Source organism: Leguminivora glycinivorella, chromosome Z, assembly GCF_023078275.1.
Source record: "Leguminivora glycinivorella isolate SPB_JAAS2020 chromosome Z, LegGlyc_1.1, whole genome shotgun sequence".
Lineage (NCBI taxonomy): Eukaryota > Metazoa > Arthropoda > Insecta > Lepidoptera > Tortricidae > Leguminivora > Leguminivora glycinivorella.
This window is the reverse complement of record NC_062998.1, coordinates 25,010,888-25,037,870: the sequence shown is the minus strand read 5'-3', so window position 1 is coordinate 25,037,870 and position 26,983 is coordinate 25,010,888. Positions and strand designations below refer to the sequence as shown.

Sequence of the window (26,983 nt, the reverse complement as noted above, 5' to 3'; positions counted from 1 at the left end):
TTGAATTTTAAAAGAGTTTATTAGGTATAGCATGTCTAATGTCAATTGACGAAAAATTCGTTGCCACGCTGATTTTGGTTATGGCGCCATTTGCATGCCCAGTTCCAGCAAGACATGCCTGCCCATGGCTCATCTGTATAAAATACTTGTCCGTTCTGGTACATCTGTAACAACATTTTAACTACAGTGGGTATATTTTAAATGAAATTAATACAGTGCTATGCGTTCAAAATATGCCAATTTTTATTTATAGGGCGTTAGGGTGTTGCTTATTTTATCAAAGTTAAAATTTTCTGTGTGTCACCCCCTCAATGTTTTCTAGTACTAAAAAAACATTACTGAATAAAAAGTTTATTTGAAAACAATACCGTACATTTTAATATTAACACTCTTAAAAGAAAAATAATAATACTAAACATAAACTAAACCTTAATCTAAAAATAAATACCTAAGTAAACTAAAAATAAATAAATAAATAAATATTGGGGACACCTTACACAGACCAACTTAGCCCCAAACTAAGCAAAGCTTGTACTATGGGTGCTAAGCGACGATATACATACTTAAATAGATAAATACATACTTATATACATAGGATAAACTAAGAAACTTCTTTAGGCATGGTGCCGTAGACACTGGCAGCATTTCCTCGTTGTATCGCAAGGCTTATCCTTGGGGCGAGGAAGCTGCCAGCCCTACGGTCACCGCTGACCTCTGTCAGTTTTTTAGACATTTCCTTAAATAAATTTAAGGCGTTCGGACCCCACGGGCCAAGGGTCTCAACGCCAAATGGTATGATTTGGTGTTCGGCGCCAAGACCCCTGTTTTTACTTTCTTTAACTTTTCGGCCGATTCAGCCGCTGCGCCGACCTTGTAATGTATGAAATTCGCTGCTACATGTTTAACCGTTGGTCTTATCCTCGTGATTGCATATTTTTCCCTAAGATTATTCACTACTGTCTCCTGATAATCATGTGCAGCCCTCACGTGATAATGCTTCACGAGCAATCGCGTCACATGGTGCCGCCCGTCCAGTATAATCGGACACTTGGTCTCGGCAGTGACACCCTGTGCGGCATTAATACGGCCGCCGCAGCGAAGGACCCCACAATCATCCAGGTAAGGTGACCAGGTAAGTATTCGGCTATTCTTATCGAGACTCATACCTTTTCTGATTCCAGCCAGCTCCGCGCCGAAGCATTCTTCCTGGACCTGTCGCAGCAGAAGCAGCTCGGCCCGACGCATAAGCTCAGAGTCTTCATAAGTTTGCTTACGACTATTGTGCACGAATACTAACACATGATATGTGCTCTTCACCAGCCGCAACCACGAAGAGAAACGCTCCAGATTAAATACAGGTATGTAGCAGGTAAGTCGCTAATTACATTTATTATTTCTGATCTTTCAGGTTCATCAGCTACGGGGCTGACGATGTTATGCGGCCAAGATGACTCGTCACTCCTCAAGAACGAAGGTCCCTTTAACCACTCGCTTTGGAAAAGAGTGTCATCGTAAGTATCGCGGGTTGCGATATCCGCAACGTTCATTTTGGTAGGTACGTACCGCCATTCATTGCTATGCGTGAGCTCATCAATAGCCCCCAACCGGTTCGCTACGAAAGTTTTATAATTGCGCGCGTCATTCTTAACCCAGTAAAGAAATGTGGTTGAGTCGCTCCAGAAATAACGGCGCTGCACCGCTAATCTGTGATCCTTTTGTAGACTGTCCGCAAGTCTCGCTGCTAAAAGAGCTGACTGTAGCTCTGCGCGAGGTATAGTCAACAAAGGTTTCACTGGTACGACTCTGCACTTACTTGCTATGAAGGCCACGTATATTTCATTATTATAAAGCCAGCGCCAGTAAGCAACAGCACACATAGCTTTAGTGGACGCATCGCAAAAAATATGCATTTGTAAATTATTACCATAATCCATATTCGTAGTCGATGCCCGCATACTCGGCGTAACTTAATTCCAAATATTTTCGTCCCAATTAATGGATAACTGCCATAAAGACTGTAACATTATCGTACCTTGAATTGTGAATGGTGATAAGAAACCAAACACGTCGAAGATCGACATAATTACGCGAAGCATGATCCTTTTGGTAGGTACGTGTTTGCCGCTAATAATATCGCTAGGTATACGTTTGAGCGACAGATCGAACCCAAACTCGTCTGTAGCGGGGTACCAGATAAGACCAAGCGTTCTCTCACCTTCAGGCTGCCGATCTAATTTGAACCTTAAGGCTGCACTGCCTATGGCTTCTTTTGGCACGCTGTCCAATACTGCCTTACTGTTACTCGTCCAGTTACTAGGGATGTACCGACTAGTCGCCGACTAGTCGGGAAAGCCGACTAGTCGGGAAAGCCGACTATCCGGCCACTTTTGTAGTCGGCGATTAGTCGGCGACTAGTCGGCAAAAAACACAGACAGACACGTCAAACTTATAACACCCCGTCGTTTTTGCGTCGGGGGTTAAAAAAATTAAACAAGGCGAAAACTTACAAATGAGAGATCCGAACTCTTGTAGGTAACTGCGTCATAGCCAAAACGTAGCACGAAGTTCATTGAGAATATGGAGAAGATGCATCGCACATCGGTAGTGGCGGGGATGAAATAGCGGTATGGGCCGCACCAGTAGGAGATTTTCGGTTCGTATTCTACTGACTCGGGAAATTCCTCACGAGGGTTGATTCTGAAAAGTATTAGTATTAGGTACTTAATGATATGAATTGTATTAGTTGTTTGTATGGGTCTCAAAACAAGCGCTGGTGGTCTAGAGGTAACAGAGCGTGCGGCATTCAATCCGGAGTAGTAGGTACCTAATAGATGAAACAACATGTTTTTAAATAGGTTAAATAATTTGCGTATAACGTCCACCTCTGGGTCACTAAGATAAGATACATTTATGATCGAGTCATCTCCTTTAAGTTACAAAAGAACTACTGAGGTACCTTGTACTATTATATATTCTGTGGAGGTACCAATAGACCGGTTAAATCTTACACGAAAATTTGCTAAAAACACAAAGTGTGATGAGGGTCTCTATTGGTTCCCATAATTTTTTAAGTCCGATTTTTACTATCCATAACGTTTTCCGTCATAATTTTTCTTAGTCATATTATCACTAGTCATAAAATTAAACGTCAGAAATTGTAGTTCCGATTTTTGAAAGTCATAATTATTGTTAGTCATAAAATTTATTAGCCATAATAATCAAAGTCCATAGTTGTACAAATCCATAATGTTGAAAGACATAAACTTATTCGGAATAATTGTTCTAAGGATTTTATCACAAGTCATAATGATTAATAACCATGTGTTTCTTCACTATTAGCTTTCAATGGGATCTCTATTGTTTCCCATAAAAAAAGGATCGTCTGCATTTTCGTAAGTTGTAATTTGGCTTACTAACTTCCTCAGTATTTATTAAATTTTCATGGCACCTATTAAACGGTCTCGCCAAGGAGCTGACGTCGACAACTTCTATATCCGCTTTTAAGGACAAAAGATAACTAGCAAAAGGAAACTAACGAAACTAACTACATGACGCAAAGGGTTGCTTTTTGAAACAATTTTGTTCCGCCAATAAGTCGACGCGGGCCTCCTATTTCCGCTCTAAGGTACAAAAGGAAACTAACGAACCTACACGAGGAAAAGGGTTATTTTTAAAACAATTAAGTTCCACCTATGAGTAGACGGAGCCCCGGCGGGGCTCCTATTTCCGCTCTAAGGAATCAAAGGAAACTAACAACCTACCTGAGGAATAGGGTTAGTTTTTGTTTTGAAGTCATAAATAATATTTTATGTATAAATATTTTCTGTGTAATTATATGTATGTCTGAAATACATATAATATACTTTAGGAATTTTAGACATCAAATCTATATGCAGAACAGGTAGGGCTTCAAAATATATGCTTAATAATATTTCTGAATAATTATTGTTATACTTTTCAATTTTATACTTATCAATTTTATGACTTTTGAGATTATGATATCCAATATTATGGTTTGTTATTGTTAGAACCATTAAACGTTATTAGTAACAAAAATTATGACTAGTGATGTTTATGACCATAAAATATATGAATAACAACTTCTGACTAACGAAATTATGACCAATAAGTTTATGGGAAAGAAAGGGATCCCGTGTGATGTACCTAAAGCTGCATTTTTGGTACATTATTTAGGGTCTTTGGAGGAATGTGTAACTATGTTTTGTAAGCAAAAAAAAGGTGTGCTTTTTGTTTAATTTGCAAAAAAAACTAACTTTTTTTTAGTTTTTGCAGTGTCATTTAAAAAATGGAGCTTTAGGCAATAAGTTTCTTTACAAAGTTGAAAGTAGGTACATTAAATTTATAATCATTTAAGTCTACTCTTAGTGCCGTATCTTAAACAGTATTTTAGATATGACGCTTCAAAAAAGGGTATTTTTCCCCTCTTTATGAAAATTTTTGTTTTGCCAATATTTTGAGACAGATTTCAGCAAAACATATCTACGTCGGACTCCAGCGGGCATTTTCGTGGCATGTCAGAATTATAGGTAAGGTTCGCAAATCAATCAATTTACTTTCGAGTTGTACTTAGTATTTGGTACCTACTATTTATAATGTGAAATTCCAAATATCATAGCAACTAACTGCGTTATTTATAAACGTACTTGGACAACATAAAGTCAAAATGGCGAAAAAGTTCGTTTGGCTTTATCCGTCACTCAGACAATAGCAGCTGTGAGAAAGAAACAAAATACAAAGGAGTTAAGGTGGTTCGCTTTCCATACAAAAAACAACAATCATGAAAATCCTAAAGTAGATAGACGCGCATATTTTTATTTAGTTATATTGTGTAATGACGGGCGATTCTCAGAGATGACGTTCGGTGCCTGATTTCGGTGCTGATTTTTATTTACTACTTTTTTGATATATCAGTCTATTTACTAAAATCTAGCCTAAATATAAAAAATATTGGTGGTGGAGGCCTCCATTAGGACCTTATAGTTTGTAAGAAATCTGACATTTTAAAATCACCGAAATTATGTATGGGCACTGTAATCAATTTGCGCCACCGAATTAAATTTTTTACAAATTATTCCAAATTTTTATCTTTATATAACTTATTATTCGATTTATTGATATTTTTCATTTTAATTCGATGACAGGTGATGTAAAAAGGCTCATAATCGCGCAATTTTACTAAATTTAACATGGTAATATACTAGTCATTATCGAGTAGGTAGTGAATTTTGTACCCATAGTATGGCTTAATTTGCTTACAAACGTAGTTTTATGTTTTTACAAAGTATATCCTACTATTTAAGTATTAAATGTTAGAAAATAATGCACAATAAACTAGTTTACAACGTGGCAATCGAAGTCGGTGGCCACTTTTTTTGATATCGGTGGTCAATAAATCCACCGAAACCACGGAAATCAACTCCACTGATATCAAATTTTATCGCTTGTTTGGAGATAACTGCAATAGCATGCATGATACAAAGGACATGTCATAATGACGAAATAACATACTTTCAAGGATTTATTTGTACCTTACATAACGACAAATGCACTAAAACTGTGGGAGTAAATTGAACCACCGAATCTTAAAAAACATGGGACCAAACCCACCGAATGACTGAGAAACCTTTAAAAAGTCCCCTTTATAAAACGGTACTGCATCTCCTCTACACTGAATGGTTAAAACATAGTTAAAACTTACTATATTTGTACCACTATGTTCCTGATCTACTAATTTGTAAGAGTACTGTCATGTTTAACAAATGACACCGAAATCAGTCACTAGCCTGGGACACATCGTAAATTTGTCTTTACTCGATGAGCTTAGCTAACATATTATTTTTATATAGAAAATATGATAAGTAAACTAATACTTTATACGTGAATATCTATAATAACTGCGATCAACAACTACATCTTGAGTTATGATTTTTTGTTTTGCAAATTCTGGGTGCGGGACACGCCCACCGGAGGTCATTTCCCGCATTAAATATTTTATTACTTATATTATACAAATAATAAATAAATCATTTTATAGTGTACCAAATAGAATAGAGGCTAAAGATTATGCCTGAATTAATTCAGATTTTTAGAACAGTCCGTTTTGACGTTTTTTGCCCCGGACACGTAAAAACGCGCCTCCTGAGAACTGCCCACTTCATAAATGATTGTTGTTTTTTGAATGGAAAGCGAACCACCTTAACTGGGTTTGTCAAGTTCTATAAACACGGCTCTAAGGTTGTACGTTAGTTAGGTGTTTTTTTTTACTTTAAATTTTAAATAAAAATAAGATTGAATAGTCTGTGTTATATTTGATTTAATTTACATTCATGGTGCATTTGAAGGTATATTATGAGAATATATTATTTATATTTTTTCCAAATTTTCATTTCATTTCATCATTTCCAAGAGTATTTACACATTGAAGATGAATAAATGATAACGGGTAACTAATTTAACTAACTATGTTACAAATACTAGGTACATTATAATTGATTATAATACTCGTGTAAGTTAAGATTTTTTTGTAAGCCTTTTACCTTGCCCTCAAACTGCCCCTTATGTCCGACGTACGTACTATATATACATTTTGCGGAATAAAGTTGTAGACAATTTAATTCGCTTTCATTTAAGACCAAAAGAGAGCCAGTTAGTCAAAAAGTCATTTTCTAACCTAAAAAAAATAAAATTATAGCATAAATCTAGTATATCTGGATCAGAAATGAGTGGTAGAGGTTAATGGCCAAACGGGATAGTTTACATACACGGTGTTTCCGGTACCACTCAAAACCTCAGACACCCCAACTGATTTTTATTTTTTTAAACTCATCTGGAGTATTCATCTTTTAATCTGATCGTTACTTTTTTTTTGATTGAATTTTTAATTTTCTGTACAGCTCTACTTGACTTTTAGCTCTACACTCAATAAAATAATTGCTAACTACCATCATAAACCATAAGACTATTTATTTGTGTACGTTACTGCAACGACATAAGGTTTACCAATAGACAGCTAAGATGTCACTGTAAAACACTTTAAAGCTTTGTCACAGTAAACTTCAAATTGGACAGGTAATAGCAGTAAGCAAATAAACTCAATATTCAAAATGACAAGGTTGTAATTAGGTACGAGTTCAATTTGTTATGACTTATGATAAACATTAAGATTAAACTGACAAACAACGTCAAACTAGTAGCGGAAAAAATAATCATCCAAGTAACCGGCCAGTATTAATACCCCTAAATACTGAAAAAAGGTAACCAACCTCTAGCATTGCGATATACACAATGTTGTATTACGAGTACAATAGAATGGGCACGTAAAAAATAACTAATAATACTAATTTAAATAAAAATATTACCCCCATCAAGATATAGCTCAATCGATTCTACTCTCGATTCTGAACAAACTGTTTTTAGGTTTTTAGTGTTAAGTGAAACACGGTGTATATCTTCCAGGAAACGTAGCAGAAAAAGCGTTATTATTATTATTCCTGGGCCTGTTCATAAATTACGTAACCCTTTAGGGGAGTTCGCTCTGCTTATTTTTGACGACACGGAGGGTGGGTCCAGACGATGATCACGTAATCCGTACAACTTAGCTTACTTTTGCTGACAATGCCAATGGGAATGGGGGGAGGGTAAGTAAATACTTGTTATAAATTTTGTGTTTTATTTATTTTACTATACATTTTCTTACTTAATACTTGAACGGCCCCTTGTCCTTGACATACTCCCACTTGTTACTTCCCTCTATACATTTTGTATGGGACATGGTGTGTACTACAATGTATTAAATATTATGTTTGGTATGTTGTGTTGCGTATAACGTCCACCTCGTGGCCTAACCGCGGTACTCAACTTTTATAGCATTCATAAAGTTACCATTATATAATATACTATAGAAAACCTTGTTTTTATTTATTCAATAACAATATTACATAATATTTAATAATTTATTCATAACAATACAAATAAAATACCTAGTTGAAAAAATAAAATATATACCCGTATAAGGCTTACGCACTGTATACCACGGCTAGGTATATCTGTTTAGATTGATCAGTATATTTATTAAAATAGGTACAAATTAGCCTACAAATAAAACTAAATTAAATCTAAAAAACCTAAATAACTTTAAAACAGGAGTAAATAAATGTAATATAAATAACAAACAAAACAAATTAAAACTATTCTAAACTAAAAGTTAACAGCTAAACTAAACTAAAACTAAATTAATAATTAAGTTCCGTTCCAAAAATGCTGGCAGCGTTGCCGCGTTGCACAGCCAGTGAAATTTGTTGGACCAGGTAAGAGCCGGAACGGGGGTCGTTGCCTCTGTCCCTTAATCGCCGCCTCAAAGCTCCAATAAAAGTTTTGGCCTCAGAACACCAAGGCACAGTATAATAAAGAGTACTATCGTACAGTATGGCCACTCCCGCTCCCCGCTGAAAGTGCCTCCCACCCCCTCTCGGTTACCTCACAGTTACCGCCTGTCAAAAACGCGAACAGTCGACCTGTCATATTTCACTCATACAAGCATGGTACGCGTTCACCTACACAAGTTTAGACTGTGTGCTAGGAACGCGCCTCTTTCATATATTTGATCGCCAGTGTCCGAGGTGTGGTGTGACCAAGGCCCTGCCGTCTCAATGGCGACCGGGACAAAATCATAAGCCGGTACCAAGTTGGAATACTTAGTTTTTTTTAAATATTACATAATATTATCTTAAAATAAAACTAAACTATTAAATATTCTAAAATTAAACTTATAACTTAAAATAAATCTAAAAACGGCCCCTGTGGCATAGTACCGAAGACGCTGGCAGCTTCCCTCGCTGGATTGTCAAGCTAATACGCTGAGTGAGGATGCTGCCAGCTCTTCAGTCTCCGGTGGCGTCTCTTAGTCTCTTCGATAAGTCCTTGAAGAGAATCAGAGCGCCAGGGCCCCACGGACCAAGGGTCTCGACGCCAAATGGAATAAAATATAAACCTTCATTGGTGTGAACACCAACACCAATGTGGCTCGATTATTTTAGTGGCAGAGTACGAGTGATATTTTGCGACACTAGTATTTGTGTTTATTCATTCTATTCATCTAAAATCAACACTAGAAATAGGTACTTACAGATTTGTGCGTGTCAAGGTGTCAATAGCACTGCGGTGAAAAAGGCCACTGACTGTCCAGACAATATACCAAACATGTTGAATACATGGCTGAGGGTTGCGACGGTCCTAAGGTAATTTCGACGAAACGCCACTACATACCGAGATTGAGTTAGGATAGCTTCAAACTATCAAATGTAATAAATGGAATCCAGTGATTTGTTTGTGTAAGTGAAGTCAGAATTGAACAAACGCACGCAGATGCGGGATGGTCTGTCCAAACACACTACACTCACAGTGTAACTCACACACAGCGAAATGATCCGAGAGAAAGATATCGCCCTCAAGGAGCACGATTATTTTCCTTCTAGAGAAAATAAAAATACAGTAAATCGTTTGCAAAGACAGATTAAAGAGAGACTCAAGGAGTTCAGGGAGGACAGATGGAACGGCATGCTGGCAGAGATCAGGCCAGGTCACCAGGCGTACTGGCAACTGGCCAGATCTCTAAAGGCGGACACGCAAGCGTCCATGCCTCCTCTTGTTCGCCCTGACACCCCTACAACTGCTTTTACGGACACAGAAAAAGCCCAGTGCTTGGCAGATAGTTTAGAGGAGCAATGCTCCCCTGGCAAGGCTCCAACGGACCCAAATCATATCCCACAGATAGAAACCGAAGTGAACAATTTCTTTAATGACCCCCCTTCGGACCCACCGATCAATCATGTCACCTTTATGGAGTTGAAAAGGCAGATTATGAAAATTATACCTAAAAAAGCACCGGGAGTTGATGGGCTCTCCGGCAAAATTTACAGAATTCTACCCGACAACATTATCCACATAATACTGAGAATATTTAACGCTGCCCTCGATAACTACCACTTCCCAGAGGACTGGAAGGTGGCGGTGGTTATAGGTATTCACAAGCCCGGTAAGCCCAGCAACTCCCCCTCCAGCTACAGACCGATTAGCCTTTTGAACACCATAGGCAAGCTTTTTGAGCGGTGTGTCCTAAGTCGTCTTCTGGACTACATTAACACAAATAAACTGATGCAGGGAGAACAGTTTGGCTTCAGGGAAGGCCATTCCTGCGTACATCAGATCCATAGGATCACCGAGCACATTCTAAGGGGCATGACGGAGGGGAGAAGACCCACACCCACTGGTGCAATCTTTTTAGATGTCGCTAAAGCGTTCGATAAAGTCTGGCACACTGGCCTATTATGTAAGCTCATTAGGATGGGTGTGCCAGGCCGGCTGGTGCACATTATAAGAGGCTTCCTCTCGGATAGGAGCTTCTCTTACAGAGTGGAGGGCTCTCTCTCCCTTCCGCATCCCATTAAAGCAGGAGTTCCGCAAGGCTCGGTCCTGTCTCCCACTTTTTGCAGTTTTTTGCAAATTAAAAAAAGCACACTTTTTTCTGCTTGCAAAACATACTTTCACATTCCTCCAAGGACCCTAAATAATATTCCAAAAATGCAGCTTTACATCACACTTTGTTTTCTTGTTTCTCGTTTTGACCAGTCTAAAACAATATTAACTATTTCGAATCAGTTTAATGAATTGATCAAATACCTATAGGAATTATGGTTCTACTTCTTTGAAAAATATACCTACCTCTACCTACTCTTACATTATACCTCCTAACAAATAAATTTGTATGAAATTAATTTACACTCTTGTGGATAAAAAGCAAAGCAACTTTCTCCTGCGTTTTCGAAGAATCAAGGCAGCCAGTTGCTGTGATGATAAATAGTTTTTTACTACCGACACATATTAAATGAGGAAGCAAAGAATAAGTACATTACGAAAATTAAGGAATTATACATTTGCAGTTTGTCAAAAAGTGAATGAAATAGACTAACTTGTAAATGCACTGGGCGTCACTCCAATTGTCATCGGAGTGGCAGTATAGGCCCTGGCTCGGGTCTTTAGCTTGGAACTGTTCCGCATGGGGTCCGACATATGTCGTCTCTGAGTGACGGTGATAGAAACCTTGAAAGGCGAAGGCACCTAAAAATATTTAAGATAATTTATGTCATATATTGATTTAGACTAACACGATTTGCACTCATACTTTTAGAACAAAACGGGACTTAAACGGGACGGGAGTTGCTATGGGCAGCCCTGTGGCGCCGGTGTTAGCGAACATCTGGATGGAGCATTTTGAGACTAACATAGACCAACCATGGGCAGTGAAATTATGGAAGCGATATGTCGATGATGTCTTTTGTATCATGAAAGGTGGAAAACAAGAAGTTGAGCAACTACTCCAGTATCTCAATTCCATTCATTCAAGGGTAAAATTTACATATGAACTGGAATCGGAACGCAGTTTACCTTTTCTGGACGTAAAAGTGGTAGGTCGGATGGATGGTACTCTGGCGTACACTGTCTACAGGAAGCCTACACACACAGACAGATATCTTAACGCTCTGTCTCATCACCACCCCCGTCACCTGCTGTCCGTCGTGAACTCCTTAAAGAACAGGGCGCGTGACTTGTGTGACCCGGAATTTCTTGAGAGTGAGTTGTCACACGTTCAGGGGGTTCTGAGAAAGAATGGGTACAGATTACACAGTAGACAGCCTAGACGAAAGCCGAGGGGGAAGCATCCAGATGTTCCAAGGCGACCAGCTTTTATGCCCTACGTCAGAGGTGTGACGGACAAGGTCGGGACGGTACTAGGGAAGTATTCTATACGTACCATGTACTTACCGTTACCGATGTCCAAAGTGTCAGGGCAACTTAGGTCAGCAAAGGATGTTATCCCGTATCAGACACCAGGTGTGTACAAGATAGATTGCAGCTGTGGTAGTTCCTATATTGGAGAAACCAAACGCACAATAGCGGTAAGGGTCAAGGAGCATATCGCGGCTGTCAAAAACCGCCAAATTAATAAGTCTGCGGTAGCTGAACATCTGCTACAGTCGGGACCAAACCACTGGATCGAGCTCCATAGTCCCAAAATTCTATCAACGGAACGTCTGTTCTACAGCAGAAAAGTACGTGAAGCGATTGAAATTAGGAAGCATCGAAATTTCAACCAAAATGAGGGACAGGGAATTTCTTCTTCGTGGAATCCAGTGATTAGCAAATGTAAGCGTGAAAAAACACCGAGGGACACACCGGCTGATGTCGTGAGTGTTGTGTGTAGGCAAAGTGACAACCCTAGCGCAAAAGTGAATAATCAAGAACAAGTGCGGGTAGTTCGAGAAACTCGCGCGGCTAGAAGATGTTGATGCAATTCCTCGCCAGTCTACCCGTGACCACGAACATAATGTGATGTTCGAAACGTTGGGCCAAATATAAATGTAAGTGTTTACGCGATTAAGTCTCGTTTTGTTCTAAAAGTATAGTTTATGTGTTTATGTCCACGATTAACTACAACTACCTACCTACAGGTACATTTGGCATTGTAGCCTATTAGGGATCAAAGTGGCACTTTTCCGTTCAAGAACTTAATGTTGCCAGTATAAAATAATAAAAAAATCGCACATAATAGTGATCGATTAAGCAGCTTTTTGTTAATACAGTAGGTACTATTTGTAATTTGTACATCATCAATTATTTATTAAATTGATTATATGCATTCTAGCCTGATAATTTCCTCATAGGTGATGGGTTCAGTATGTGTCGTATGGTCACAATATAATTTTGACCACGTTAACCCTTTACCAGGGGTAGGGACATATTTATCCCACATCTTACATCGGTTACCCCGGTCAAGTTTTAACTCAAACCTGCTAGAAAATAGGTATTTTGTCAATTCTTAAAAATAGTATTTTATGATTTTCATTCGCAACACGCTTCTAAATCGCGTAATATATCTATGTCAGCCGTTTAAATTCACTTGAACTGTAATTTCAGTAAATTACGGAGAATTTTGAACACTTCCTTCATTTCTATGAAACAGAAGTACATAGGTCGAACTATTTTTTGATATTTTGTAGATTTTGAGTGTTGAAAGGTCAATCATGATTACATAACCTTTCAACACTCAAAATCTACAAAATGCATGAATATTTTAGCAATGTGTAAACATCATTCATGCTTTATTGTATATGAGCAGTATTAGGCTGTGAGTTGACATTATCCATGGCCTTATTAGAATTTAACTGTGCTGATGATATTCTTCCCATGACCCGGTAAATTGTCTTGTCATATCATAAAAACTTATGTAAATAATAAAACAGTTTTTTTTTCTACTCCAGCACTTAAATCCGTCAATTAGATTATGGTCAGCGGTGTCCAAATTAACTTCATTTGAGTAACGATAAGCAAGTCTATTTGTCCATAGGTTCATATGATAACTGCTGAGCAGTAATCATGTGAATATAGGAGTACTGTTTTTTTTTTAAGTACAACTTTATTTAACAGGTTTGTTTTCAATTGCAGTAATAAGTATCTTTTAATAGTTAATTTTGTTATACAAGAGTGCAAAGTTGTATTTTATCGCCGAGTGTGGAATTAAAGGAGAATAGAATCCTGAACTTGCGAGTTTTTCAACACACGAGAAGTAAGTAACAGCGAGGAAAGTACAACGCGAAAAACGCGTTTATCACTGCTTCCAGCAGTGCCACAGGTGGTAAAACATCTTCATCACTAGAATAACCCACTTTTATCAATTTTAAAGCAGAAAATTTGCCTCTATTCAAGGTCAAATTAATTTATCCACTAGTGGATAAAATGCGTTTTTACCCGCTGGTATTAAAGGACGAAACACGTGTTTTCGAGCTAGTGAGGGGAAAAAATAATTAATATTTTGGTTCATAATTTAAATCAAGATGAAAAAATAATATTGAAATGCGTTTTATATATTAGACATTGCAAAACAAAGGTAAAAACCATAATTCTATCATATAATTTTATAATACATTCGACATTAAAATATTCTTGAACGCAACCACATTTTTCGTAATTGAGAACCGGCTTATTTTCTATTTATCTTGTCTATGGCTTGTTCGGCGCGTGTTTTGTTGGAAATTTGTAAACTTATCGAAACTATTTCAGTGTTTTGTAGTTTATTATCGGTCGACGTTATTGTGCAAAATTTTAAGTTATTAATTATTATAAGTGATTCTGATGAACAATGTACTCCCGAAGAATACAAGGCTAATATATATGGTGCTCAAAATGACTGACAATTTGTTACCTAAAAATGGAGGAAAGCGTACATGGAAATTAGCCCATTTTATTGTTCTCGGATAGGCATGTAAGTGTCTGTCGTAGAAGAAGTATTAGTATACAATTGTAACATTATGAAGGCTAAAGTCACCTTAGGCCACGCGGTACTCAACTTTTATAGTCTTCATAAAGTTACCATTATTAATATACTATTTTGTGTTCAACCTAGAGCGATTTCATGTACTATACAATCTCATTTTAAAGACTTTCTGGAGTTAACCTCGACTACGATAACCGATACAAGATTTGGGAATATATCCCTTCGCCTGATCAAGAATATAATAAGACAAAGTCGAATATGACAGTTAATTAGACAGGCGATGGGATAACCGTAACCCATATTTTTAGTTATTGTTTATAGAAATCTCCGCCTTTCGTAAACACATTTTTTACAAGGCGTTTAATTGATACGGTTGTAACACTTGTAACAGTATATACAATACGTATGCAGTCACGCTAGTTCCTAATAGGGGCCTGGACGGCCTGGTAAAGGGTTAATCATCCTGCACTACGCTCAGAATTCTATTATAAAAACCCTCGCTACTTTCAATCAATCAATCAATTATTCGTGGTAACTACAAACATACATAAGTACAAAAACAGAAACATCAATTTAAGTAAACGAAAACATATAAGTAAGTTATCACGAAATGGTCCAGACTCTGCAGTAATACCCCGAGAGTCATCGCTGGCTTTCAAGATTCATTTGTATAATTATTTTCCTTTCTTACCACCTTATTCATAAACGTTCGCTAAATTTATCAAGCCGATAAAGTTCGTTTGTTCCTTTCGGACGTATTGGTGTGATAGAAAGGGACAAACGAAATTTATTGGCTTGATAACTTTAGTGTACGTTTATGAATAAGGGGTTTAATATTTAATGCCCTTTTATTTCTAATTATATAATTACAAAAACACACAAATTACACACTTAAAAACTAACACAAAACTATACCTACACTAATTATTTTCTTTGTTCTCGCCGTAAATATATTATTTTACTCACTTAGGACACAATTTTCTATTTATAAATTTTGTTCTGTTGTTATAAATAGGTAGTCATACTTACCTCTGAAAGTGTAGCAGTGTGGTTTGCGTTCGCTAGCAAGAATCATTTGTGCATCCTCTTGACTGTGGGCAGAAGCGATGTAGTAGGATGTACCTAGGCATTTGAACTCTGCAAGAATGATTAATCGTTTAATATTAGATAATGGCAATTTTTCATAACCGATTTACAATTCAGAATATAGTTTCAGCTACTCGTGTTATTTCACCGTAATAAGTTTTTTTACTTAGCTTACCCGGACTGGCGTACAGCCCGAATGGTATCTTTGCCTGTGTAGACTTTATCTTCGCTTCGCTTGTGTCCATTTTCTTGTTCAGCTTAAGTAGTACCATCGACATGAGCGCGCTATCGGTTGCAAAGAGTAACCGCTTCAGGTCTTTGATATGGGAATCAATGAAGTCGAAAAGTTTCTGCTCTGCACTTTCCAGGATTTCTTTGCGTTCCGCCTGTTAAAATGATACCATTTTTTATAGCACATAGGTACCTACTTTAACTTGAGTTTTCTATTATATACTTACGCGTGTAATGAAATAATAAAATTAACTAATTGGTGTAAACGAAAAGCTCTGTCAAGTCAGTAAGCACCATTGAAGTGACAAGAGTAACATTTAAGAATATTTTCCTCAGGCATGTTATAGTAGATTTTTTTTTAATCAAGATTTCCACTTGAGAACTTACCTGCGATGAATAGTATTGTTCTCTTTTGTTAACCCTAAACCGCTAATTACCTGTGCGAAATAATACCATAAACAACAAAAGATGTTTTATGAATAACCACAGTATTCCTTTAGTAATGAGGGTCAAAAATTACAGTTACAATAATCAAAGCATCCTTTTAACTAAAATACACGGACACCTGGGTGACCACGGTTCTTAATTTCAAAAGGTTGTACGTTGAACCTTATTACTAAATGAATACTGTTGTCTTTTATAAAACATCTTTTGTTGTTTATGGTATTTATTTCACACAAGTAATTAGCGGTTTAGGGTTAACAAAAGAGAACAATTCATCGCAGATAAGTTCTCAAGTGGAAATCTTGATTTATAAAAAAATCTACTATAATCACAGATTGTTGAAGTTGTTGTTTGTTGTACAAGTACATCTTATGACATTATAACAATGCAAACGTTGAGGTCTGTAAAGTTTAAGAGAGGAAGTACTTTGCCTATTATATTCAAAATAACTCGGTTTCATTTATAAATTACCGGATTGTGAGGTTCGCGTATTCGTCCATTCATGTAACTGTAATACACCTTGAGCTTTTCAAATTTTTCATCAGCATAGCTGTGCTTCGGGTCTACCTCTGACGTAGGTGGTAAATTGTACGCCCTCTGGGAACAGTGATAATGTGTATTTAGAACGTTTAGTTATGTTATCAAGCGTAAAGTACAATAAAACTGATATAATTACCGTTTCAACTGTAGGGAACGATAGCCGAGCAAGCTGAAACACATCAATGGATTGCAATTTATAATAATAAATTAAGGAACAATTCCACAAGTAATTAGACACATTTGATAAGAACTTGGAACTTCGCGTTATTCAGAAGAGTTTAACTCATAACACAATAAGGGCTATTTCACAATAGGGCTTATAGTGAATTTATGGACGAAACAGTAAAGGCCAAGCAGTAAACGCAAAGCTTCTCTATAGGTACAGGCTGTAATCGTTAAGTGTAGCTAGGCGATAACTCCGTAAATATAACAGATATCGGAAAACTCCCAATTGATATCGAAAGTGCGTTTACCCAATGAGTAAAATTACATTAAAAAGTAGCAACACTGCAATGTCCCGTTTTCTAACGGGATACCCCCATTTGCCAGAATTTCATTTGCCATAATTTTATTTGCCACCCTATTCAACAACCATAATATTGTTTCCCATAACAGCTTATGCCATACTCATTGTTTACTATATTGATCATTTGCCAGAAACTTTGTTTCCCACAAAGTCACTTTCCATAATGTCATTTGTCAGAATCATCGAAATCCGTAATGATCACATTCCATAACATCATTTGTCATCCAAATTAGCTGCCAGAAAAGTCAATTTTCATAATGTCATTTAACAGAAATATCGAAATCCGTAATGATCACATTCCATAACATCATTTGTCATCTAAATTAGCTACCAGAAAAGTCAATTTTAGGTTAGGTTAGAACTGTGATTCCCGGAAAATGAGAGTGCTGTCAGAAAGTAGGTTAGGTTAGGTTAGAACTGTGACCCCCCGGAAAATGAGAGTGCTGTTAGAAAGTAGGTTAGGTTAGAGGGTTGGGGTGTAGCAAAGGGTACGCAGGACTTAGAAAAATTTTGATGGGAGTGGTATCATTATGACACCTACTTTTTATGATGCTATCGTATAGAGGACGCTAAAATAAGCACGTTTTGTATGGGCAACTTTTCTCTAAACTTAATAATTTCCGAGATAAATGGGTACAAAAGTTACGGGACTTAGAAAAATTTTGATGGGAGTGGTATCATTATGACACCTACTTTTTATGATGCTATCGTATAGAGGACGCTAAAATAAGCATGTTTTGTATGGACAACTTTTCTCTAAACTTAATAATTACCAAGATAAATGACGGATTGTAAAATGTGAAATTTTCAATGATGACATATTATGTGAACAATATTAGGCTGCGAAAGTCCGAATCTAGGGCTCTCGCCGGTTAGGACGCGTGCCGACACTGCGCGCCCTAGAGTGTTTTTGTAGAGCCGGAGGCGCGGAGGGAGGGCAGCCCTCGCCCGCCGTGACAAAGCTCGGGAGCCGTGCGAAGCGGAGCGGCTGAGGCTGGTCGCCGAAGGCGACCAACAAGCCGAAGCTGCGGAGCGGAGTACGAGCGACCGTGCTTTGCCACGCAAGGGCGGAAGGGCTGCACTTCCCGAAGCGCCGGAGCTAAGGCTGAATCTTAGGTCTCACAATAACACCACTTGGATGATTTTTTTTCTAAGTGTCTGAAACTCGCCATTTTCAAAGTCCATTATTTTCTCTACAAAACATGCTTATTTTAAGTGCTCAAAAATATGTATACGGCCAAAGTGGTCAAAAATATGTATACGGCCAAAGTGGTCAAAAATATGTATACGGACTAAGTGCTCAAAAATATGTATACAAAGTTCTTTGCGTACCCTTTGGTACACCTTGACCCAACACAACAATAACAATCAACTATAACTCTTAAACTCTAATAAAAATCTTCATAGTTTAATGTAAATACAGGTTTGAACCCAAAGCACGCAAAAATTCTTCCTTTGTATATACGTCTTTGTTAGACAATATCTCATTGATTCTATTCGTACGATTTAATGTTTTCTTCCTTTTTTTTGGTTCCGGTTCGCCATTGAGAACATTTTGTATGTCCATCGTTACTTTATGCAACTCATGCATTATTTCTGTGCTGAAGAAATAAAAACCGGGATGGGATTTACCCATAAGTGTATTAATTCGATTGTGCCAAGCTTCGGCGAAGTTTTGTGTTCGTGGGAGGTCATCACTTTGAATGTTAACAATACTCCAGAACGAAGGATGGAAGCGCGGAGGTTTATTATCAGCACCGGAAATGTAATATTTATCAAACCATGAAGCAATTGGGACACTTGCTGGTAAAATCGTTTTCACCCATTGCTGAAAATATTGGGGAATTTCACTGGGGCTCAAAAATGATAATGCCAGCAAAGACTTCATTTCTACAGCAAAATCAATACTTTCACCGTATAATACGACCAGCCCGTCGGTCTGTATTTTCCTGAAAATAATTTGGGCTAAATGAAAGTGGCAGCCGTTCAATTTTATGTCATTAAAATGTTGCCTGAAACACTGTATGGCTGCCAACTCAAAATCCATTATACAATTCTCCACTTTTAATATTAAATTATTGTCATTACTGTACTCCATGATGAATTCAATAATTTTATTATATGTGTTTTTATCTTTATGTGTACACAGTACAAACATAAGTGGTAATGTGGTTTTCCTATTGCCCATTACATTCCCGTGAATAGCATATAACTGCAGAAATTGTGTAGGTGCGATTTTAAATGTACCATCAAGAATCCACAAAGTAGATCGACACAAAAACTCCATCATTTTCCGTGTTGAATAAATTATAATGCGCTTGTGTTCCTTAAACAACTCATCTTTCATAATAATATTATCGCCATTCAACTTAAGTTTGTCATGGTTTACCGTAAAATAAATATCAGTAGGCTCATGAAAAATATCCTTATGCTTCTTTTTCTCACGGTAAACTATCTGTTTCATAGCACTTGTAGATGGTTTTTGTAATAATTGTTCGGGACATTTAGCAATAGCTTTTTGAACAATTTGACAAGGTTTTTGACTTATGTCATTTGCAGCAATGCTTTTTAAATCGTTAGTCAAATTTGCGATGTGCAATCTATTGGCATCGGGCTCATGATTATGATAAGTATCACTATTCACAACCGTATGATTTTCAGTATTTTCGTTGCTTAACGTTATTGCCCGTGCATTGCAATTTAACTCCTTGCGTAATTCACACACCCAGTAAAACTTGGACTTCACGTTTTTGTTCTTCTCGTATGAATGACCATTTATATTCAACTTAAAACCACCTTTTGATGTTTTAAATAACTGACAAACAATATTATCATCCATTTTACACGTAAATTCAACATCAAGTATCGTAAACAGACTGACACTTTTTTTTTCAGAAAACAAAATGTAATTATGTCAATAAAAGTAGACAAAAAGGAATATAAAAAATCATAGACAATAAATAAAAAGGTAAAATACTATAAAAAGTTTGTGCAGTCTTGCACAACACCATTGACAATAAATATCGCCTACAAAATATATTGCATACCCACTACTCACATTAAAACTACTTTGTAAATATACATCGAGCGCCTACAGGAATTTTGTTGGCAATTACTTAGCTAGTGTTCGAAAGAACTGATAATTTCTTATGGCGTTTGAATATTCTATTAAACCATATTATTGCACTTAATAATATGGCTAACAAATAATATGGAGAACAATTATTATGGCAGTAATCGCTTATGGCATTTGAATATTCTATTAAACCATATTATTGCACTTAATAATATGGCTAACAAATAATATGGAGAACAATTATTATGGCAGTAATCGCTTATGGCATTTGAATATTCTATTAAACCATATTATTGCACTTAATAATATGGCTAACAAATAGTATGGCATTGTATGATTATGGAAGGTAATATTCGGATAAACAACGAGTATGTCATATGATCTTTATGGTAAACAAATCATTCGGGCAAATGAAATTCGGGCAAGTTAGATTCGGGCAAATGAATATTATGTTAAATGACTGTCGGGCAAACAATAGACAACCTTTTCTAACATCAATAGATTTGAAAGAGAAACGACAATAAAATGTTGCCATACAATTTCTACATACTATTTGTAAACTGGCGCCCATCCCGTCGCCTTTCCCATGGGAAAGTCCAATTAACAGGAACAGCTAAAATAAAATGTAATTAACTCAACTCAACAGCTAAAAATAAATATTAAATATATCAGCGGGCGTAACATATTACTCGGATAAACTTTTTCTCATCGCAAATAGTGCAAAAAACAAACAAAACAAATACTTAGTGCGAAAAGGTTGGCCTGACGTCATATCGTTTATAACGCGACCATGCTTGCTTGCCAGGTGTCCGTAGATTTGCGTGATCACTAACACCTTTCGAAACAAAGTAGGTACCCCGCCGCGTCTGTCTGTATCTTTTTATATCCGCGATAAACTCAGCAACTAGGTACTGAACGCATTTTCATGCACTTATGGATAGGACGATTGTTGAATGAGAATCGGCCACGGCTCGAAATGGGCCGAAACACTGAACAAAATCGACTATCTCGTTAGCTGTAAATGTATTTCAGCAATCAAATATTCAATTATTTACGCTAAAATACTTACAGAGAAAGTTTTTAAAACAACCTCATTTTTCAATACCATTGTGGCTGTGCCTCCTCAGCATCTAGCCACCGCGATAACTGGAACTGAAACGTTTAATTGCTGCTTCAATTTAGAAGTTACATAAAAGCCATTAAAATTAATTGGGTCCCATAGAATATACCTTGTGTAGCTTGTTAAAGCAGCGAAGTTATCACGGGAATTTGATTCTGGTCTACATCCAATCCAAATTTAATCCAATAAAATCGTACATTCAGCATTGCATCAAATAAAGGGGCATTACAATTATTTAGGCTAGAAACTAATTACTTTCTTCATATTGATCCTCAAAATGAGGGACCGATTAAGAGAGAGACTTCGTAACGAAATCCATAAGTTGTCAAAAACTATTGTTTCATTTTGATCAGACCACAATTCTAACGTCGCTAGTATGTCACCCTCGGCAGCAGTACGTATTAGCGGCGTTTGGGGTTGAAACCCTGGGGCCATAACAACGCCAGTCCATTCAGGTTTGCAGAAGGTCCCTAAATCGGTGCACCATGCATCGGCCGTGCAGTCCCATCATCGCTGCCTGTAGGACCAAATGTAGGAAGCACAATGTTGTGGTACCGGCAGCCCGAAGAAACTGCTCTTCGAATGGTGGTATGAAAGTTGGTCAGCAGACTTCAATCCGTTCTCTCTGAAATATTTAATTCACAGCGTTAAAAGATGGCTAGGTGAAACGTATCCCACTTCTGAATTTAGCATTTTGTATATATAATGAAACGTTTTTATTTTTAGGTTTGTATGAAAGATTAAAGATTTAATTATGCGACCGAGTATGTTAAAGGGGTATAATAAACAGCCTTTTTTGTTCAAAATAATAATCAAGGTTTTTGACTTCAAGAAAGGTAACTAACTTCCAAGGAACAAATTACGTTTAGTCAAATGACATATGACCTGAAGTTACTACTAATATGACGAAATAACTAACTTCCAAAGAACAAATTATCTTTACTCAAATGTCATATGACCTGAAGTGACTAATATGATAAAATAATTATAAACATATATTTGTTTTACAGTTTGGGCAATTCGCTGTTTAAGCAATCCTGATTTGTTTTTTTGGAATAAATTTAAATATGTAATTCAATTGGCAAATATGGGACATAATAAAACTGCGTTGGTTATAAAGCAATGACACCAATATATTTACTTGTTGGAAACACATCAAATATTCGACAAGGGAGTAAAATCATAAACAGGGTTACTATTAAGTTACGTATAATGAAATAGTAAAACATATCTACTAATTTTTAATTACAATTTCATTAGTCAATTTCATCAATTTATTCAGGTAGTTTTCATTGATTAATTTCATAGTTAAATTCAAATAATTATTATGAAATAATCAGACATAAACAGTGTTGTTGTCGAGTTATTACGAAGCACTAAAACATATTAACTTTTTAAATACATTTTTATTAATCCATTTCATAAATTAATTCAGATAATTTTCATTGAATAATTTCGTAAATTAGTTCAGGTATTTATATTTATTAAATAATCAGATTAAGGCACTTAAAATAATTACATAAATTAATTCAGGCAATTAATATTATTATATAATCAGATCAAGGTACTTATCTCTGTTCGTGGCGCTGGTAGAACTAAAAGTGATCGCTCGCCAGCGAGCAGCCCCTTTTATAACCAACTCAGGTAAAGTGGCCGGATCGACCCAGTTTTCTTGTCAATTAGCATTATTGCTTTAAATTTAAATGTTTGAGTGAAAAGTACCTTCAAATGTTACATTTTTAAATATTATGATGACAAATCCAACAGGGGCCTAGTGCGCGTCGCCTCTATTATGAGGAGCTGTCCAAGCGCCTCATAGAGGTGTCTGGCCCCGTAGCCGAATGGCATTTCTCCGACACCAAACGAAAGCGATACGCCGCTGGCTCTGTCGCGCCAATACGCAAGCGCGATAGAGATAAATATCTACTAGCGCTTCGTTTCGTGAGCGTTTCGTGAGCGATTGTGCCATTCGGCTAGCCACCCTGGTGACCAGAGGGCTGGCCAATATTTCGCTTAGCGGATTAGCATTGCTAATATTGCTATTCAGCGGGGCAATGCGGCCAGCCTTCTGGGCACTTTACCTGCCAGCGAGGATGTTCCTTTGTATTTAAGGTTTTAGAATAAGTGTTTTTATTGTGTTTTACTATGTTATTGAATGTATTAATAATTATGTTATTAAACGTAGTCCAATAAAATCAAGTCTTTAGTGTTCTTTACATATCCCGCACCTTTTTTTGGTCTTCTCTGTTTGGCCTAAAGGTTGACTGGTAGAGAATGCCATGTAGCATTAAGCCTCCGCCTTTTGTAACTGTATATTTTTACTGTGCAATAAAGTTTAAATAAATAAATAAATGTTTTTAACCCCCGACGCAAAACGACTGCGTGTTATAAGTTTGACGTGGCTGTCTGTCTGTTTGTCTGTCTGTCTGTCTGTGTGTCTGTCTGTGGCATCGTAGCTCCCGAACGGATGAACCGATTGTTTTACTATGTTATTGAATGTATTAATATGTTATTGAATGTTTTTAACCCCCGACGCAAAAACGACTACGTATTATAAGTTTGACGTGTCTGTCTATCTGTGTGTGTGTGTCTGTCTGTGGCATCGTAGCTCCCGAACGGATGAACCGATTTAGATTTATTTTTTCAAAATTTTAATTTTGTGGTTATAATACATTTTATTCTAAATTACACGTGAATCGTGGTACTGTCGCTTTCCTGTTATGAAAAAGCGTACCTACTAGTGTCCAAAGTAGTGTCCTAGGCTGTTCAACGTACAATTATTATTTTTTACTTAGGGCCATCGTGAGCGTTTCGTGAGCGATTGTGCCATTCGGCTAGCCACCCAGGTGCCGTTGCCGAATGGCATTTCTGCGACGCGAAACTAGTCGGGCTATGTCGCACCAAAATGCAAGAGCGATAGAGATAGATATCTACGAGCGTTTCGTTTCGTGAGCGTTTGTGCCATTCGGCTACGTACCCTGTACTACTGTTTTCCTAAGCTGTTTGTTATCTTGGATATCTCATATATTTATACATATAATTGTCATCTTTGGTAAAGGTAATAAGTGTATGTTTACAATGATTTCTATTTTTGAGATTGTAGTTTGGCTATAATGGCCTATCAGAAGGTAGCTGGCATCGAATACAACCTGCACCTAATCTTATTACTTAATGCATGACCATGTTGAAATAATGTATTTCTAATAGGCCATGAGTTGAACACTTTTTTTTAGTTATTAGGTTAATGTATTTAGATTAGTAAACAGTTATTTTATTTTGTTATTTTATATAGTACCTAATTTAATTTTCCAAAGAAGAAAAATTTTAGTGTCCTTTCGTCAATAATGCGAGAAATAGTTCACGTACAAATTGGACGATGCGGAAACCAGATAGGATCCAAGGTCAGCTAGCTCCTGCATACGTACAATATTACATATATAAAGTCATCGTATCCCAGCTTGCACGCAAGCACATCGTGCGTTTTGTGTAAAGAATATATACGATTCTCGTTGAACCATTTCGATCAATTCCTATAATTTCGCGTATTATTTTTGTGTTAAGCCATTTTATGGATATTTCTACATGTACATTTTCCTATAACATTAGATACGTTCTTTTATTTCTTCATAGATTCAGATATCAGACTGCATAGTACGACTGCCGCTCCTGTTGCACGGTCCATTTGATAACTTTAGCGTCAACCGTCAGTAGCATTTGTTTCTACTTTCCAGTTCTGGGAGGTCATCAGTGATGAACATGGCATTGATCCCAGCGGTGAGTATCACGGTGACTCGGATCTCCAATTACAACGAATTAATGTTTATTACAATGAGGCAGCGTGTCAGAGATATGTTCCTCGAGCAATATTGGTTGATCTTGAGCCAAGCACGATGGACAGCTTACGTTCTGAGCCGTATGGGGAATTATTTCGCCCTGATAATATTGTATCCGGCTATGCTGGAGCAGGCAACAATTGGGCAAAAGGACATTTTACTGAAGGTGCTGACCTGCTTGAAACTGTTCTAGACGTTGTAAGGAAAGAAGCGGAAGGATGTGACTGTCTTCAAGGATTTCAAATAGTTCACTCTATTGGCGGCGGCACAGGCTCAGGATTAGGAACCTTACTGTTATCTAATTTAAGAGAAGAATATCCTGACCGAATAATTGTTCCTTTTACTGTGGTGCCTAGTCCAAAAGTATCTGATACTGTTGTTGAACCTTATAATGCTACTCTTTCTCTTAATCAATTAATAGAAAATTCTGACCAGACATTTTGCATAGACAATGAAGCACTCTACGATATATGCTTTAGGACATTAAAACTACAAACTCCAACATACGGGGATCTTAACCACTTAGTTTCAGCGACAATGTCAGGAGTAACGACTTGCCTTCGCTTTCCTGGGCAATTGAACGCAGATCTCCGTAAACTTGCAGTCAATATGGTCCCATTCCCACGGTTGCATTTCTTTATGCCGGGGTTTGCCCCACTAACGTCGCGTAGTAGCCAGCAATATCGCGCTCTAACCGTACCAGAATTAACCAAACAAATGTTCGACGCCAAGAATATGATGGCAGCTTGCGACCCACGACGCGGTAGGTATCTTACAGTCGCTGCTGTCTTCCGAGGCCGAATGTCTATGAAAGAGGTAGACGAACAAATCCTTAATGTACAAAATAAAAACAAAGAATTTTTTGTTGAATGGATACCAAACAATGTCAAGACGGCGGTTTGTGATATTCCTCCAAGAGGTCTTAAGATGTCTTCTACATTCATTGGTAATACTACTGCTATACAAGAATTATTCAAAAGAATTTCTGAGCAATTTGCATCTATGTTTAGTCGTAAAGCTTTTCTGCATTGGTACTTAGGGGAAGGAATGGACGAATCCGAATTTGCAGAAGCAGATAACAATTTAAGTGACCTCATATCAGAGTACCAACAATATCAGGATGCTACTCTCGGTGACCAGGAATTTGAAGGAGAAGAAGCAGAAGAGGGGGAAGAAGGAGATGAGTAGTGATAGCGTCGTTCTGGTTAAATTTAATTTATTATTTACGTTTTAAATTAAAGAGTTATTATGTTCACTAACTGTTCTTGTTACTCATCGATTTTTATACAATTGCTATAGTATATATCGATTCATTGAGTCTTCCATTTTCATTTCATACAAAAATAATAAATTATATAAACTACTACAACTTCATGTCCAAGAAATTGGAAATTGGTTCTTAAGTGCGTTTTTACATTATCCGACCCGAAGGAGTGCTTCTGATAGTTTCAGATCCTACGTCCGTTAAATAGCTTCCTATTATTAAATTGTTATATCGTCCAGCAATGCGTGGCTATCTTGTAACAAACTTTCAAGTAGAAAATATGCCAGCGTACAATATTATTATCGTCTGTCTGTACTTTTTTGGAGTTTCTTTTTTTATTCGCCACTTTTATGAAATGTGATATTTTTGAAAAAAAATATGCTAAGGTAACGGACCCAATCATGGACAGTTTAAGATAAAATTTTGCCTATTTTTGATATTTTACTGATACATGTAAAAGTTCTATCGCTAAGCGTGTTAAAACTTGAATGTCTTATCCTTCTTTTACATTTC

At 37.0% G+C, this 26,983-nt stretch overlaps 2 protein-coding genes across 2 annotated transcripts; one reads left to right on the top strand and one right to left on the bottom strand.

The window, feature by feature from the left end:
- Positions 1–21,395, bottom strand: LOC125241946. Its single transcript, XM_048150659.1, has 9 exons — positions 21,323–21,395; positions 20,804–20,866; positions 16,788–16,820; positions 16,583–16,708; positions 15,612–15,822; positions 15,380–15,487; positions 10,989–11,136; positions 2,508–2,697; positions 1–164 (listed from the first exon to the last, which is right to left on the bottom strand). Exons 1-9 carry the CDS (start codon positions 21,359–21,361, stop codon positions 42–44), a joined length of 1,041 nt encoding a protein of 346 aa, XP_048006616.1. The 5' UTR covers positions 21,362–21,395; the 3' UTR covers positions 1–41.
- Positions 21,396–24,582: 3,187 nt separating this feature from the next.
- Positions 24,583–26,465, top strand: LOC125241417 (tubulin beta chain-like). Its single transcript, XM_048149894.1, has 2 exons — positions 24,583–24,774; positions 25,105–26,465. The coding sequence occupies exons 1-2, from the start codon at positions 24,718–24,720 to the stop codon at positions 26,392–26,394; spliced, it is 1,347 nt and encodes a 448-aa protein (XP_048005851.1). The 5' UTR covers positions 24,583–24,717; the 3' UTR covers positions 26,395–26,465.
- The last annotated feature ends 518 nt before the right edge of the window (positions 26,466–26,983 follow it).